We start from the raw sequence: 15514 nt of genomic DNA, 5'->3' as shown, positions 1-15514 counted from the left end.
GGCTACAATGAGAAGGAAGGAAAACAGCGTTTCTTTTTTATCGAACTTTTATCGACCCTCTTTTTTTCTATTGCGCCACACGTCTATCGATCGATATATATCGTTATTGAATTATCGCCCAGCCCTAATTTGTATTATATTGCATCATTTATAGACTTAATTGACTTCATACTGAATATGCAATGTGATGTGTCCATTTCTCAGTGGTGTGATGTGCTCAGTGGGGCAGTGGGTAGCACTGCTGCATTGCAGCAAGAAGGTTCCAGGTTTGTTTCCTGGCCAGGGTCTTTCTGCATGGAGTTTGCATGTTCTCCCTGAGCATGCATAGGTTCTCTCCGGGTACTCTGGCTTCCTCCCACAGTCCAAAAACAAGACTGTTAGGTTACTGTAAATGGCTTCTCATAATTCTCCTTAGGTGTGAGTTTGTGCGTGAATGGTTGTTTGTCTCTGTATTGCCCTGTGATAGACAGGTGACCTGTCCTGGGTGTACCCCACCTCTTGCCCGTAGACAGCTGGAGATAGGCACCAACACATCTTGCAACCCCGCTTAGGAAAAGCGTGACAGAAAATGGATAGATGTGCCTATTTTTTTTAACCATAAATTAAACAGCAAGTGTGTGTCAAAGTGATTAATTTATCTTTATTTTAAAAGTCTTAACCCCCCCCCCCCTGAAAATGAGAAAATCATCATTGTTCGATACTGTAGTGTACGTATTGTTTACATTCCAGCCGATCTAACTACGGAGTACCAATATGGCGGCTGGTGACTTCACAGCACTGTGTTCTACCAACTACTCCAGTGAATAAATAGAGATCAGTGGGCGGCACACCTATATTAAGCAAATTACTTCCACCAAAGTAATAGAGCGATAAAGTCAGTTTCTCATACTAGACAAATGTATCTTGACCAAAAATCTAGTGCATCTGCAATTTGGAAAATCACATTTTATTCCTAAGAAATACCCTACTGCAAAATCCTATATACATAACTGGCTACACAACTGCAGTTTCAGAATGCTAAGAACAAAGAGAGCTTTTCTCATGCCTTTTGTTTTCACCCTAAAGCCCATCCTTCTTTTACCTTCTTTACTACAGCGGAAGCATTACTGCACCCCTTACTGAAGTGCCGCATGTATTACAGCAACTATTACTGCTTCTTAGATTTTGTTCATATTTTAACATTTATCTTTTTCAGTGTGAATACCATCTTTGGCTTTGTGTGGATGCAACCTCAGTATTTGCTGTAGGAAAATGAACTGAGCACTTGCCATGTCTTTTCTTTTTGCATGTTGCACAGACCATAAAGCAGTCATTGCAATGTATGTGAAAATAAATGACAAGATAACTGCACCATTACCAACAAAAAGGCTAGTAAAGCAGATTTTGAGTTTAATATCTGATAAGGTCATTGCACTGTTAACTCTGAATTTAGAGCCACTTAAGCGGCTCTAAAGATAAGCTTCCCCAATAATCAAAGAGCCAAAAGTCAAATTACAATATGCTCTTATTTCACATTGAAAGAAAAAAAGTGCTGCTTTAAAATTATACACTTAAAAAAAATATCCTGATATAATTAGAAACTTTTTTTAGTGTAAAACAAATAGAAAAATAAGCAAGTCCTTAAACCTGAAATTTAATATTGTTGATAAAACCATTAGCCCAACCTACTGCCAACATTGCTGCAGCAGGCGATTGTGACATGTGCCACTGCCTGGCAACAGGCACTCCCAGAGGTCCCAGGAGCAGTCAGGTGGAGACAGGCAGAACCCTTTAGCGAAACGGTGAAGTCAGTTTTAACCAATCAGGGAACTAGGAAAGTAAGACAGCTGAAACTGGAAAAGATTTTTGAGCTGAAGCCAAAATCTGAACCTACAAAGCTGAAAAGATGTCATGAGAGTTGGTGCCAAAAATCCAAAGACTAACATTCTTATTCTGTTACCTGATCAACCTTTTATTGCCATAGGGCAAATTATGGAAAGGCAAAATATTTGGATGCATTTAGAGAATACAAAACACAGTTTGTTGCTGCGCTGAGAAAACAAAGTGACCAGAAGACACTCAGATAATAACATTTAGACAATACTAAAAGAAGACCTGCAGAAAGGCAAAGGAAAAAAACTAAAAGACAGGTACAGTATTTAAACTGAAATAATGGAGGCTTTAAATTAGTTTATTCCTTTGCCAAATTGGACTCATTATGCTCATTATTTCTGTCTTCTTCTATTTTTTAGAAGTAAATTAAATAATTGTACTGTCTGTTTTATTGTGATATGTTTACACCTTTTAACCACCATATTTACATGCTAATGGTCGACATACATACATACATACATACATACATACACACATACACACATACACACATACACACACACACACACACACACACACACACACACACCCATCCATCCATCCATCCATCCATCCTCTCCCACTTATTCCATTTCAGGATCGCAGTGGGGCCATTGTCTATCTCCAGTAGTCTATAGTCGATTGAAATATGAATGAAAAGGGAAATTTTAAACAGAGTTTAGGGCGATGCACGCTCCCGCGACAGGGAAGGTAATTCTCTGCACACAGGATTTTCTCTGCATTTATCTGTCCACTAAATGTCTCAATTTTAGGGCATCTATGCATGAGAAATATGAAAATATTAAGAATATGTTTAAAAGTTCCCTTTTCATTCATATTTCAATCCGTTTTCTCATCAGTGTGCGAGAGGGGAGGTAATTCTCGGCAGCCAGGTATTTGTTGGCATAAAACTGTGGTGAGGCCGGTGTAGTGGAAAAATTTAAAATCTTTTTTTAAAAAGCAAGCTTAGATGAGCGATGTAAACAACAACTTTGAAATGGGCTTGTGCATGCTCTCGCACGTGTTTAATAGGTGTTCCCTCTCGGGGCCGGGTACTGGGCTGTGTCCACTGTTTGTTATGTTTTTTGAAGTGGAGATAGTTAATCTCCATCTTTTCAAAAATTCGTGAAAATCTTCCACTATAACTCTGGAGCTTCACTATTATAGAGAAGCGATTTCAGAGCAGAAACATGAATCCACCTAGAGTCTGATCTAGGATTATTGACCATTTAATGGCGACAAGGATGGAGAATCGACTTTATGCTTTTCTGTTTGTAATTATAAGCACTCTTCAAGTTATCACTCAAATAGCACCTATTCAGCCATGCAGAGCAGCATAACTGCTTTGCTGAGCTTGGATGTGAGGATATAAAGTGAATGGCATTATATAAAACGTTTGCAACATGATGGAAAAAAAAAACAAACAAAAAAAGCAACATGCTGACAACTAGTACAGTGGATAGTGAAGGCTTTTGTAAGTTAATACACTTCATTAAGAGAGCGACCAGAACCCCTCCCATCAAAAAGTGCTGTTAACAGCGCAGTCTCTCCCATCTCTGATTGGATTACACTAAAAACAGAGAGCTATACCACAGTTAGCATCCACTTGATTGAAACAAAGTGGCAAATAGCAGCAATAATGGCATAAAATGCTTTAGTGATAGTTTTACATCTCTTTACATCAAAATTTATGTATTCACATATCTTATTTATGTTTTTTTTTATTTAGTAACCTCATAGGTTCCTGTTTTTTATAAAAGTTTAATAATGTGCAAGAAAACATTCAAATGGTTCATCATTATTCTATCAATAACTTCAATCAACTTTAAATTAAGTTAGTCATTTCTAACTTGCACCCCTAGTGAGGAGGCATGCTGGAGTTTAGACAGAAAAAGCAAGGGATCAGAGAATGAAGCTGTGCAGAGAGAGCACCAGAGCTGGGCAGAGAAGGTTTGTTATTCCCTGCTTTAAAGCTAAGGGAAGACTGCCTGAGAGTGGATGGAGTGACCGGAGAGAGAGACCAACAGAGGCTGCAACAGGGTGAAACCAACTTTGGAGCTAAGGAACAACAATATGAGAGTAACGTAAAACACCGGACAGAGAAAGAACCTCAACCAGGCTGAGAGCTGGACAAATAACCAATGATTTAGCAGTTTGCAAAGGCTAAATTAAAATGTGTTTTCAAAAGACACCCACAAACTTCTCAAAAATGTTTCTTAATTCATTCTATATCTATTTCCATTTCTATCGCAGAATTTGCTTCGTTGTGTTCATCATAATCAGGCCCCCCATCGCTAGAAGTGTGTCATCTTGCATCAGTTTGCATCACGGCTCCTGAGCACACCTCTACATAGGGATAACATCTAAACCACTAGCTAAGGTCTTGTCATTTGCATTAAGTGTGAACGCATCATTAGGAATGTGCAAGACTCAGCTATTTCCCCCCCCCCCCAGAGCATCTCCTTTATCTATCTATCGATTTATTTATATATTTTTTTGTATTCTGCAGTCTAAAAATATTTCTTTCCTTGTTGTTTTTCTGAATCAGTAAAGTCTGGGACCAGTTGACTGAAGGCGTCTTATTACGTATGGTTGTTTTTATTCATACAGCCGTCTAAGTGGTAATTAAATTGAATCGTGAAGATTTCCACCACTGGAAGCTGCGCATCTGATAATTGGTTAAAAAAAGGCAGCTTCTTCTAACTACTCTGCTTTGACCTCACTTTGTTTTATGTTTGTAAAGTTTGTATTATCCAAGAGTTAACTAAACATGCCCATGTTCTTGAACCAATTAAAATATTTAAATAAAACTGCTAAAAACCTAACCATGAATACAAGTTAAAGTAGTGGCAGCAGAAATTATAGCATAATTCTGTTGCCACCAATGCAGAAGAGAGCTGTTACACATACCCATCAACACTTTTTTTAAAAGCTCCAACAGGCTGATTTAGAACATGCAGCTGCAATATAAATATAGCTGGTGTTGCATCAGTGAGGCTTTTGTCATGTATGCAATAAGTGAGATGCTCCAGTTAATGTGAGCCGCTGTCCTCCGCTGACCTGGAAGGGCAGCAGAGTCAAAAAGTTCAACTAAATAAGGCTAAAAGGTAAAATTATTCAGTTCTACACATGTGCATCCCTTTGAAAAAATTGCACACTTTGACTAAGAGCTCTGACTGACCTTTACCACATTATGTCAAGTAACAATGAGGAACAAAATGCATTTTATTTGAATGCTACATGACAGCGCCTGAAAAAATAGGGCTTTTTTATTAGAAATGTCTTAAAACTGCAGCATGTTCTTGTATTTAGTCCCCTTTCCCTGATCCTTTGCTGTATGTTGGTGTATCACATAAAGTTGCAATAAAAACATAATTCAAACTTCCAACATAACACGTTAACAGTTCAAGATGTGCTAATAATTTAGCAAGGCCCAAAATATACCACTAAAGTTTTATTCTCTGCAGCATTTAACCAAATGCAAGAGACGTTTATCCGATTTTTTTATTTTTTTTAAAGCCTTTATTTTACCATCAGACTGTATTTTGATAAAGGAATAAATCACTTCAGGAAACATGTCTGGTTTTTGAAAATGAAGTTTCCAAATGTCAAGCTTGCTGAGAAAGAAAAGCTATGAAATGATCCTGGTATGAAGAAGCAGGCTTTAGAGGACTGCATGATGTGTTTTTAATGTAGGACTTCTTATGCCGATTTTAAGGTCAAAGCCAGCAAACTGAGGTTCACTCTGGATTTATATTCTCCTGTCAGATCGCCAGGATTAGAGCTCCGTGTTCCCCTTTAAACTAGACAGTCACTGTGATGATAAAGGATGGATAAAAAATAAAAAAAAACAACAGAATAAAAAAGATAAAGGTGAACCGTTTATAGCAAGTGCAAAATTGGTTTAAAAAAAAAAATCAAGTAGAGTGTTCAGACAAGTAAATGCCTTGCTGCTTCACACTTGAGCAATTAAGACGAGCAGGGGTGGGGGGTCCACCGACAATGAAGCTGGTTAACGTTGACGTGTGAGAGATGGGGGAGGGGTGGTGGACCATAGCCGACAGTAGCTGGGCACAGAGCCAGGAATGCCATCGTATGCTTCGCCAACGACGACAGCAACAGCCGCGCTGCTGCTGCTGGAGACCAGGCGAAGCAACGTCGTCCTCTTTAGGGACAAGAAAGCTCTTTCAACTTTCGGATTTCCAAATGCAAAACCACAAGCACAGAAAGAAGAAAAAGAGTAAATTTGTCGCTTGTGCCTTCAGGTTGCATGGTTTAAAAAAAAAAATAAAAAAAAAAAACTGCACGGTAAGCACCGACAAAGTCCCAATGCTCTGCAAAGAGGATTGCACTCTGTAAACTACTTGGAGCTATTCTCAGAGTGGTCATCATAATGCTTTCTAACTCGGCCTAATGGCGTAGAAAAGAAAAATGTAGGCTTTAGTACTGCTTGTCCTGTGAAAAGGCCTTTAAATAACTTGTACTAATGCACTGCTGAAGCTTAACCACAAGCAGGTGATATATCACGTGAGATGATGGAAAACAACACCATCCCCCCAAAAATAAAGTGCGGTAAGACTGATTCAATAATATAACAGCTTAGCGAAGGACAAGTATAACCAATGACCTAACAAAAACACACCAACAACATTGAACCTGATTCACAAATTCTTATTTATCAGCAAAACTACCATGTGGCTGAGCTACAGGATTGCAATGTGGTTGCTTGTTATTATTGTTAATTAAAAGAAGAAAAAAACAATGTTTAGTGTTCAGAAATATTCTGGCAGAGTTTGCATGTTCTTCCAGTGAATCCAAGTGATTTCTCCAACTACTCCAGTTCTGTCCCACAAGCAAAAAAACATTCTTGGACACCAACCCTCGTATTAATAGGAAACATCTGTAGGAGTAGTTGCTGGCTTCCATCGAATTTCTAGTCAGTAATTACTCAGAGTTATATTACGTGGACCTTTTAAATTCCAATATCAGAGATTGATAATGGAATGACACAGTTGGAAACACTAAAAGAAAAAAAAAGGTTTATAATCTCTTATTTATTTACAAAAAATAAAAAAATGCTGCACAAGCACCATCTAAAGTGCTATTCTTCTGTCCGTTCTGTCTCTTTCAAATGTTCAACTAAGATTTTTTTTGCGAATTGATTAAACTGTTAATTACTTTTTTTTATTAATCAGTTAATAATCGGATAGCCAAAGGTTCATTAAAGAAGACCAGGTGAAACTAAAACGTTCAGTTCTGGATAGAGCATATTTACAGACAAAAAAAGTTTAATTTTTATCTCAAATGCAAAATATTTATATATGATTTTACAATTTTCATATAATTACTGCTCTAGGTGGGTTGCTTTGTCAGCTAAAGTCATGTTTTACAGTTTAACGATTAATCGATTACTAAATTAGTGGAAGATTATTTCAATAATTGATTAACCTGATTAATTGCTTAAAGCCGTAAACCGCAGCTATTCTCTCTACTATTGATTATAATGTGAATGATGGAAAATTAAAATTCCTTTTCTATTAACACAAACTTGGCAATTAAATTTGATTCTGATTCTTTAACGTTATGGTCATAAATAAAGGCTTTAGATTTCTTCAACAACAACTGAACTTTTTAGATAAAATGATGTTACTACTTAGACGGGAGACTCCATTTTGATTCATGTTATTGCTATTTCCTGAACAAAAAAGTTGTGAAGGATCCAAAGAATAATCATTGATGACTAGATCTAAATATGGAACTGAAGGGTGTTTCAGAAATTGACATTTAACGTTCTCACACATTTTTAATATACCGTACAAACTCATTTCTTAGGTAGTTTTTAAACATTAATGTAAATGTTTGCAATGCATTTAATGCAAATATTTAAATCAAGAAATCTGCGTAAAGGTAATGTCTGGATGGATGGAGTATTTAGAGAATGAAATGGGTAATAATACAATAATTTTCTTTTGTTTTTTTTCCTGTTTGCATATCAACAGATCCTTTACAATAGGTAAATGAAAGGCTAAACTTTTTCAAACCATGTACCTCTCCACACCTGCATCCAAAAACAAGACCATGTGAGAAATGAACGAGTATCAACATTACTATTCTCCATCCAAGAGAACTATTATACCCCTTATATGTGTTCTGAAATGTAAACACCAATTTATCTGAACCATGCTTCCTTTTTTTATTAAAACTAAAGCTTTCCCTTTCCATAAATCATCATTTTTAAACCAAATGGATATTGAGAACCAGCCAAACCAAACGACACAATCTGGCAAAAAAATATCCCTCAGTAATTTAAGCAAAATAACATCAAGGGTTATACTGCAAGTTATGCTATGACCTAAGCTGTATAATAATCACAGCATTTAGTGGTCTGGTTTTGTTATCAACCCCACTTACTCCCTTCCTTTTCATGCCTCTCTGTGAATAGACACTGCCTCTTTCACAGCCTTTGGTTCCTGAGTTGGGGCCCCTAACCCGAGCAGTGAGAGAAATAACCCCGGTGACCCCTTCTCAAGACCAAATTTAGGCACCGTGACATTTAAGTAAAACCAGCAGAAAACAAAGCCTACATTAGTTTGCCCTCTTAATGTGTTTGAATGGCTGCATTCCCCAGCAGGTATGTTATTACCAGCTCATCTACATCTGCCATATTTGCTCCAGCTGCTCAATTGGCATTTATTAATGGCTGCATCATGCTCTAAAAACAGTTTTAGACAAAGTAGTTGCATTTTATAAAATTCCCAATGTATAGATTGTCTAACTATTTTATTCCAGTTAAAGAAATACAAAGCCTTTATAGTTTAGGTCTGGTCCAATAAAACCATTTAATTAACCTGAAAAGGAGGAGTTTTAAATCAACCAAATAAAGCAACAGAAAAACAACTTTCTATTTGGTAGAGGTATATTTCTCTTATGCTAATTTCACTACAGAAATATAGGGAAATTACAATCAAGGAAAATGGTTTAGTACTTTTAATGAGATGGGAAATCAGGCAGCACGTCTGCAGCAAGCAGCACATCTGCCAGTTAGCCGACTGCAGGGTCCACCTGAGCAGACAGCCTGACTAATTGAGGAGCAAACACCTGCTTGTAAGACTGTAGTTACTCTATATCAGGAGTGTCGACCTCCAATCCTTTAAAACCAGCGTCCTGCAGCAACTGGACGGGTCCCAAGTCTAACGCAGCTGAATCAAATAACTGAATTACCTCCTAATGGACTCAAGTTCTACAAACTCCTGCTAATGATCCAATTATGTAATTCAGGCATGTTTATGTGGAGAGACACATCTAAGGGTTGTTTAAAACTGGTGCTCTGTGAAGAGGAGGCAGCAGAAAGTGATAATCTGCACAATAAGCACATCTATTCAGAAAGCAAAACCTGGCAAGTGAGTAAATAAGTGTTAAGTGTTTCAAAAGTATAGTCAATATTTAAATCAGTACCCTTTTATTTTATTTAAAAATAAAATCATTTTTTTATTAAATCTAAAAAATTTTTTTACTTATGTTTCAGTAAAAGCAAAGTATTTTGACTCAGAAAAAAAAACAAAACAGTTTTAATCAACAAGGTTAATACCCAATAGGTGCGCTTTCTTTTTTAATAATTATGAGAGGATAACAGGGGCGGAGCTAGATGGGGGGCAAGGGGTGGCCATGGCCACCCTTAGCCAATCATTGGCCACCCCTGTGGCCACCCCTACCATTTTTCCCTCTAGTACAGATGGTGGAAACAGTAATACTCTGGAATATTCAAAACAATTAAAATTTTCATATATTAACAATTACTTGACAACAAAAACACTGTGGTTAATTATGCACATTAAAATGCGAAAATTAAAGATGATAGGTAGATAACTAGATTTTGTGTTTCATGGGGTAAAGAGAATATGATGTGTCCCTTCAATTAATATAGGAGTCTTCAGTGAAATCATAGATAAATAAATATTTTAATAAAAACTTCTTAAATAATCAATTTATGTAGATATTAGTACTTGTAAATATCAATTGTATCCAGAATGATTGTTGATAAAAGTAGGTAAGTAAAGACAATGGAAAAGAACTCAAACCTGAAAGGATTTTATCCACCATACCTTTTATCTAGGAGGCATGGAGTAACGACACAACAATAGGCCCGTAAACAGCATTATCTAGGTGTGCCCCATATGAAGTACTACCTGGACTCACTGTAGCAGTCCACCATTCCCTCTTTGGTTCTTTGAAAGAACATGTTTATTTTGGGAAGTTTTTTCCATTCTTCCAGCAGAATCCACTTAAATACCTATTTTTGGTATCTATCATTGCTAACACATTGTACATAACGGCTTTAATCCTTGCTCTGGATTACCCATAATTCCATAGTCGTAGTACTATGGAATTATGGGTAATCCAAATAAATCGTTCTTTTAAGATCTTTATTGCAGTTTGAAACATATTATACGAGTGTATTTTTTTTTTACCAACCGTCTAATGAACTATACACAGTTATTAACATAGTAATTAAAAGTGCTTTGCTATTGAAATCTGCCATGTATAGGGGTATAAATACAGTCCGGTCAGTCAATCATATTAGTATCAGGTGTGTCTAATAGGGAATATTCGCACCATTACGTCTACAAAGAGACGTCCTGGTCCACAATTGTGTAGGGGGCAACCAGGTGTCAGTGACGGGGCCCAAATTACGCCATTGAAAGAAATACATATCCCATTTATTCGCTACCAAATATATAACGGCAAAATGTTTTCGGTGAATAAAAGTGACAGAGGTATGTGGGCGTAAACAATTAGATAAACCGGGGCTGGATGGGTTTAAATCTAATCACGTGACTCACACAGCACTTTTTGTGCGGATGAGCGTCAGTAATGATGTCCGTGTCAGGTCTCCCACCCCGGGCAGCAAAGTAACGGCGCCGCGCTGCAGCAGCAACAACACAGCCCCCCTTTAATTAAGCCCCAACAGAGACACTCCTCGGTTCAAGAGCCACTAAAAAAAGCGACTTTATAAACCTAAACGTATTATGCAAAACAATTAACAGCTATAGTAGAGTGGAACTTCGTAAAAAAAAACTAAACAAAAAGGCAAACTAAGCACCCGGTGCAACGACAACAGTGGGCTGAGCTGCATATTTCCATTTGCACTCAAGCGAGAAACGTCTAAATTGTTCATATTTGCACATTTATACAGCGTAAAAATAAAGGTTTAATGCTTTAAAGCTTGAAAAGAAGAAGCAATCCTACCATGAAGCGCTCAGTTGGTTCTCGTCGGCGGCGGAGCTTCTGCAGCCATTTTGTAGTAACTAACCGGAGCAAGGAGACGGTTGAATCCGTGATAACGGGGGGAGGGGGCGGGGTTTCAACGGGCCACGTGATCTCCAATAACAAAACAAACTGGCCTCGCTTCGCAAAGCTCCTCCCTCCTCGACGTTTCCATGACAACTGCAGCCCCCTCATCACTAACCCTGCTGCTGAAGCTCAGCAGCTTGCATCAGCCTCCCACCATATATATCAGCGAGGATGAAAGTATGTCAGAGTAAAAGTAAAAAAAAATGTCCAGTTTTTATGCAATAAAAGTAGATTTGTTTCAGCTGCGTTTGCAGTTTTTATAATAAAATATGTATTGGCTGTGAGAGCAACAGAGGGCACAACTGAAATCCTGCTCCACACCAATGTGTAGTAGCATCTTACTCATCCATTGAGTGTTGCTCTTGTGGCGTCTATCCAGCAGGGTATAGGCAACTACATTAAAGAAAAATTAGTTACGGGAGATTAATTTCATATAAGCTGAATGTCGCTGTTGCACTACAAGCTGGGTAAGAGCTGGATGTACTACAGTCAGTATGGTCTTTTATTTCACCATTTTCATACATGATGTTTTACTCAGGGTGGAAAATGGCATACTTTGGCAACTGTTTTACAGTTTTACAATTGAAACTTTGTCATTGAAAATGTTTATATATGTATTGGCCATCAGTACACCAATAAAATGGTGATTCTGCCTCAATATGACTCCAGTAAAAAGTGAAACACCTTCATTTTGGAAATTAAAGTATGAAGGTAAAAATATGAACAATATCCAAGGGACCTATTTCGGTCACAGTATGTACACTGGAAAGAATTATTATTTCTTAAAATAAGTGCATTTGTTCTTGGATTGAGGAGGTAGAAGAGACATCTTGCCAATGGAACAAGAGAATTTACACTTAAAATAAGGAAACACAATTGCATTGTGTTATTTCAAGTGCATATTTTCTAATTATCTTATTTTAAGAGTAAACATACTCATTCCATTGGCAAACTATCTCATTTAGCTACTCAAATTAAGGGTAGATACACTTGATTTAAGAAATGTTTACTTATTTCTATATGGTTTTTCCAGTGTACGTTCATAAGAAATATATTTAGTATTATGTCCTTGGTCCAGGGGCCATTACAGGACCAGCCCTACAGGGCCACTGGCTCCTTCCAGCCCCAGTCTAGAATCACGTTTGACCTCTTCCGTTTTTGGACCTTACTGTATTCATCTAAGCCCAGTTATATTTCCCGCTGGTTGAACTTGAGCTATAAAAAAAAAAATAGAATGTATAAAATTTAATATTTATAAGCTGTAACTACAATAAGACTTGGTTGTTACAAAACACAGACACAAAGAAGCTAAATAGAAATACATTGCACTATTTTAGATTCTCAATTTAATTAGAACTTATCATAATCAAAAATAGCAGTAATGAGTAATATGCTTTAAAAATATATTTGGCATTACCACTTTTGAACATTCTCAGTGTAGAGAGGCATAACACTTCATTACAAACCTGCAGATCTTCATAAATGCTCTAGACATGTCATCAGTCTGTCACAGCGGGACAGATAGACAGACAGCCATGCACATATGCACTTATTTAACCTTCAGTCAATCCATTTAACTCTGATGGGAAGTAATGTCAAAATGAATGCTCTAATCTAATGATCAATTTTACATTCCTTTGTGGTTGCTTTCACTTGTTTTTCTTAAAAACATAGCATCAGTATACTGACCCATTCAGGTTGGTATGTGTTCTCGAAGCTGAGTGGTACTCAACAGATACCTAATACCCTAGTTTAAACTGAGAACAGACACGTGCTGAAACATGTTTTAAGGCTATTTATTACCACTCAGTATCTCTATTAACCATTGGCGTCCATGGATGAAACTTATTTTGATTGCAACATCAAATTTATGAACACCCACAAGGACCTAACGGTGTGCTTGCAGTTACTGATCCATCTGTAGCCTCTGTCACTCGCACATAGATTGCAGCATCTCCTACATCTGTTAAATCATAAAACTATGCATCTCAGTAATGGTGGCTAAACTGTTTGTCAGTCTAGTCAGTAACTATTGAAATTTGATCATGTTTGTGTCATCGGCATAATGGCTTCATTTCTAACTGAATGAATCGATTTATCAAAGTTATTTGCTGGGATTTGTTTGAGCATTAGAGAAATCATGATTGTAAAATAAGCTTTTGGGTTTGTTTTATTCTCGCTTTGATGTTTTGTCAACAATAGATGTATCTTTATATTTTTTTATCAGTCTATAACTTTATGTTAAATTATTCTTTTTTTACCTGTAACTCCTCAGCTCAACCCCACATCACAGTTGTCAGTTGGTAACCATCCTGCTACTGTGGAAAATTTAATTTAATTAAACCTGTTACTCATGTAATAAATCTAATTGATTCAGTTAGATGTATTAAATAGATTTGCAACAGAACCCCCACAGCTGGACCTTGAGATGCAGTCGTTAGAGCCTGCCTGATGTTTGATTTTAAAAGTGATAAAAGGGAAATATTTTTAATATTCTTTCACATGACAAGACAATAATATTTATATTAAAAAATTGCAAAAGCAAATCCATCTGAATGATTGGATCCGCCCAATTTTTTCGTTTATTGTAGCTCAAATTCCTACCTTCTACATAAAGGGCTGTGAATAGCACCATATTTCTTTCTATTCTTTTTTTTTTTTTTAACAATTATTCATTTATTTAATGCTGATGACTCCATTTAAAAAAAAACTTTTATGTTAAATAATTTTCCCATCGCAGCCCGTGTAAAATTTAGCTCAGGTCTCTTACTTCAAAGACAGATAATCAGATTCAAGGTATAATCCAGCATATCCCGTGTTTGTGAGCCACCAGAGATTAACAGATGTTTCTGTTATTTCTCTGCACTCTTTGCTGATGTTAGTCTTTTGATTTGGATTTATTGAATTCACCAAAGCATGATACCTTTGATTGGCTTGTGTTTGGGTTTTAAATTAGAAAAACCATTAATGATAAAACAAGTTAGGGGTTTCTAATCAAACACTTTATAATGTACCGTAATTAATTTTTAATACCAACCATTAAATAAAATGTTTTGCAAATGTGCTGCACCACACACACCTTCAGCTGTGTGGCCAGCTCTGTTTATTTTTTTTAGGTTATAAGAGAAGAACACAATTAATCTGAGGTGTATATTATCATGCAGATTATATTTGAAAGCGATGAGTGGTTAATCAGAGAAGAGATGTTTTAGTGGGCATCCCCACCCCCCTCCTACCATCACTGAGGATGCCCCTCTAATCAGATTTATTCCATGCATAAGCATAATAGTGTGTCTATCTCACATTATTAAATTAACCAATTAAGATATGGAAGACAATAAATTGACTCATCAGTGTTTTATTCTTTATCATCTGTCAGATCTCTCTTTGTCTTGGTTGCTACGTATGTCTGCTGAGTGTTGTGCATACTAACAAACACACAGGTGATAGAGATATGCTAAGAAAGCTTCCATAACCCTTCAAAGTCAGTGCATCCCCTGATCTATTTCACCTGCCAAGGTCGCAGCGCTGCTGTTTTTTGTGTCTGTATGCAGAGGAGAAGGGTGGAATAGAATAGTGAACATGTACGGCTGCACCAGCAGCTATAATTGTCTCTATTTTCATTTGGGATTAAATCCTCAGGGCAGAAAAAATCAATCTGTTTTGATATAATGAATCTTTTCTAGGCAGTGAACTGTCCCTTGGACAAACAATGGCCACGATCGATATTTCTCCGCTGCTCATGATAATTTGTACCTAAAAAACTGGAATACCATTAAGGAGAAAGAATAATGGTCCATCTTTTAGAAGAGGGAAAAGGAATTCCAATCATTATCATTTACAGGAAAATACTTAGTTTAAAGATTGAGGTGCATTTGTGTTCATCCATGCACCTACTATAGAATCCAGAAGTGTAATCTAGTGCGCCCTAAATTAATGTCCTACAGTATATGCATTATAAACTGAAATTTAAACTGTTTTGAGGCTTCAAAGATTTCCTGGAAAAAGCAAAAGAAACTAAATAAACACAGCAGAAAGTTCAGGGATAAAGTTGTTGAAGAGTTTACAACACAGTTGTTTTTAAGAAAAATACTCAGATTTATGAACTTTTAACTCTACGTATAAAAAAAAGGTTCAAAACCAAAGTGTAACACAACTAATACTAAGACACAGACATAAAAAACAGAGAAAAATTGTTAAAAGAAAGCCATAGAGAGTCCAGTTTTAATATGTAGAAGAGTAAACAAGCAATATGTTTTAATCCATTGCATAAACCAGTAACCAGAACTCTAGTGATATTACCATTACTATG

The 15514-nt window shown here is 36.7% G+C and overlaps 1 protein-coding gene across 2 annotated transcripts in view; it reads right to left on the bottom strand.

Annotated features, from left to right (window-relative positions):
* Window positions 1-11174, bottom strand: part of LOC107091165 (trinucleotide repeat-containing gene 6C protein-like) — a 55170-nt gene extending 43996 nt beyond the window's left edge. For both annotated transcript variants that reach the window (XM_015384934.1, XM_015384935.1), the window contains exon 1: window positions 11098-11174. In XM_015384934.1, coding sequence (XP_015240420.1) covers window positions 11098-11100 — 3 coding nt within the window. In that variant the 5' untranslated portion in view covers window positions 11101-11174. The remainder of the gene's footprint in view (window positions 1-11097) is intronic.
* Between the last annotated feature and the right edge of the window lie 4340 nt (window positions 11175-15514).

Source organism: Cyprinodon variegatus, unplaced genomic scaffold, assembly GCF_000732505.1.
Source record: "Cyprinodon variegatus isolate N-32 unplaced genomic scaffold, C_variegatus-1.0 Scaffold327, whole genome shotgun sequence".
In the NCBI taxonomy this organism is placed as follows: Eukaryota; Metazoa; Chordata; class Actinopteri; order Cyprinodontiformes; family Cyprinodontidae; genus Cyprinodon; species Cyprinodon variegatus.
Note: the sequence above shows the minus strand (reverse complement) of the source record. Positions and strands in the feature narration are given on the sequence as shown.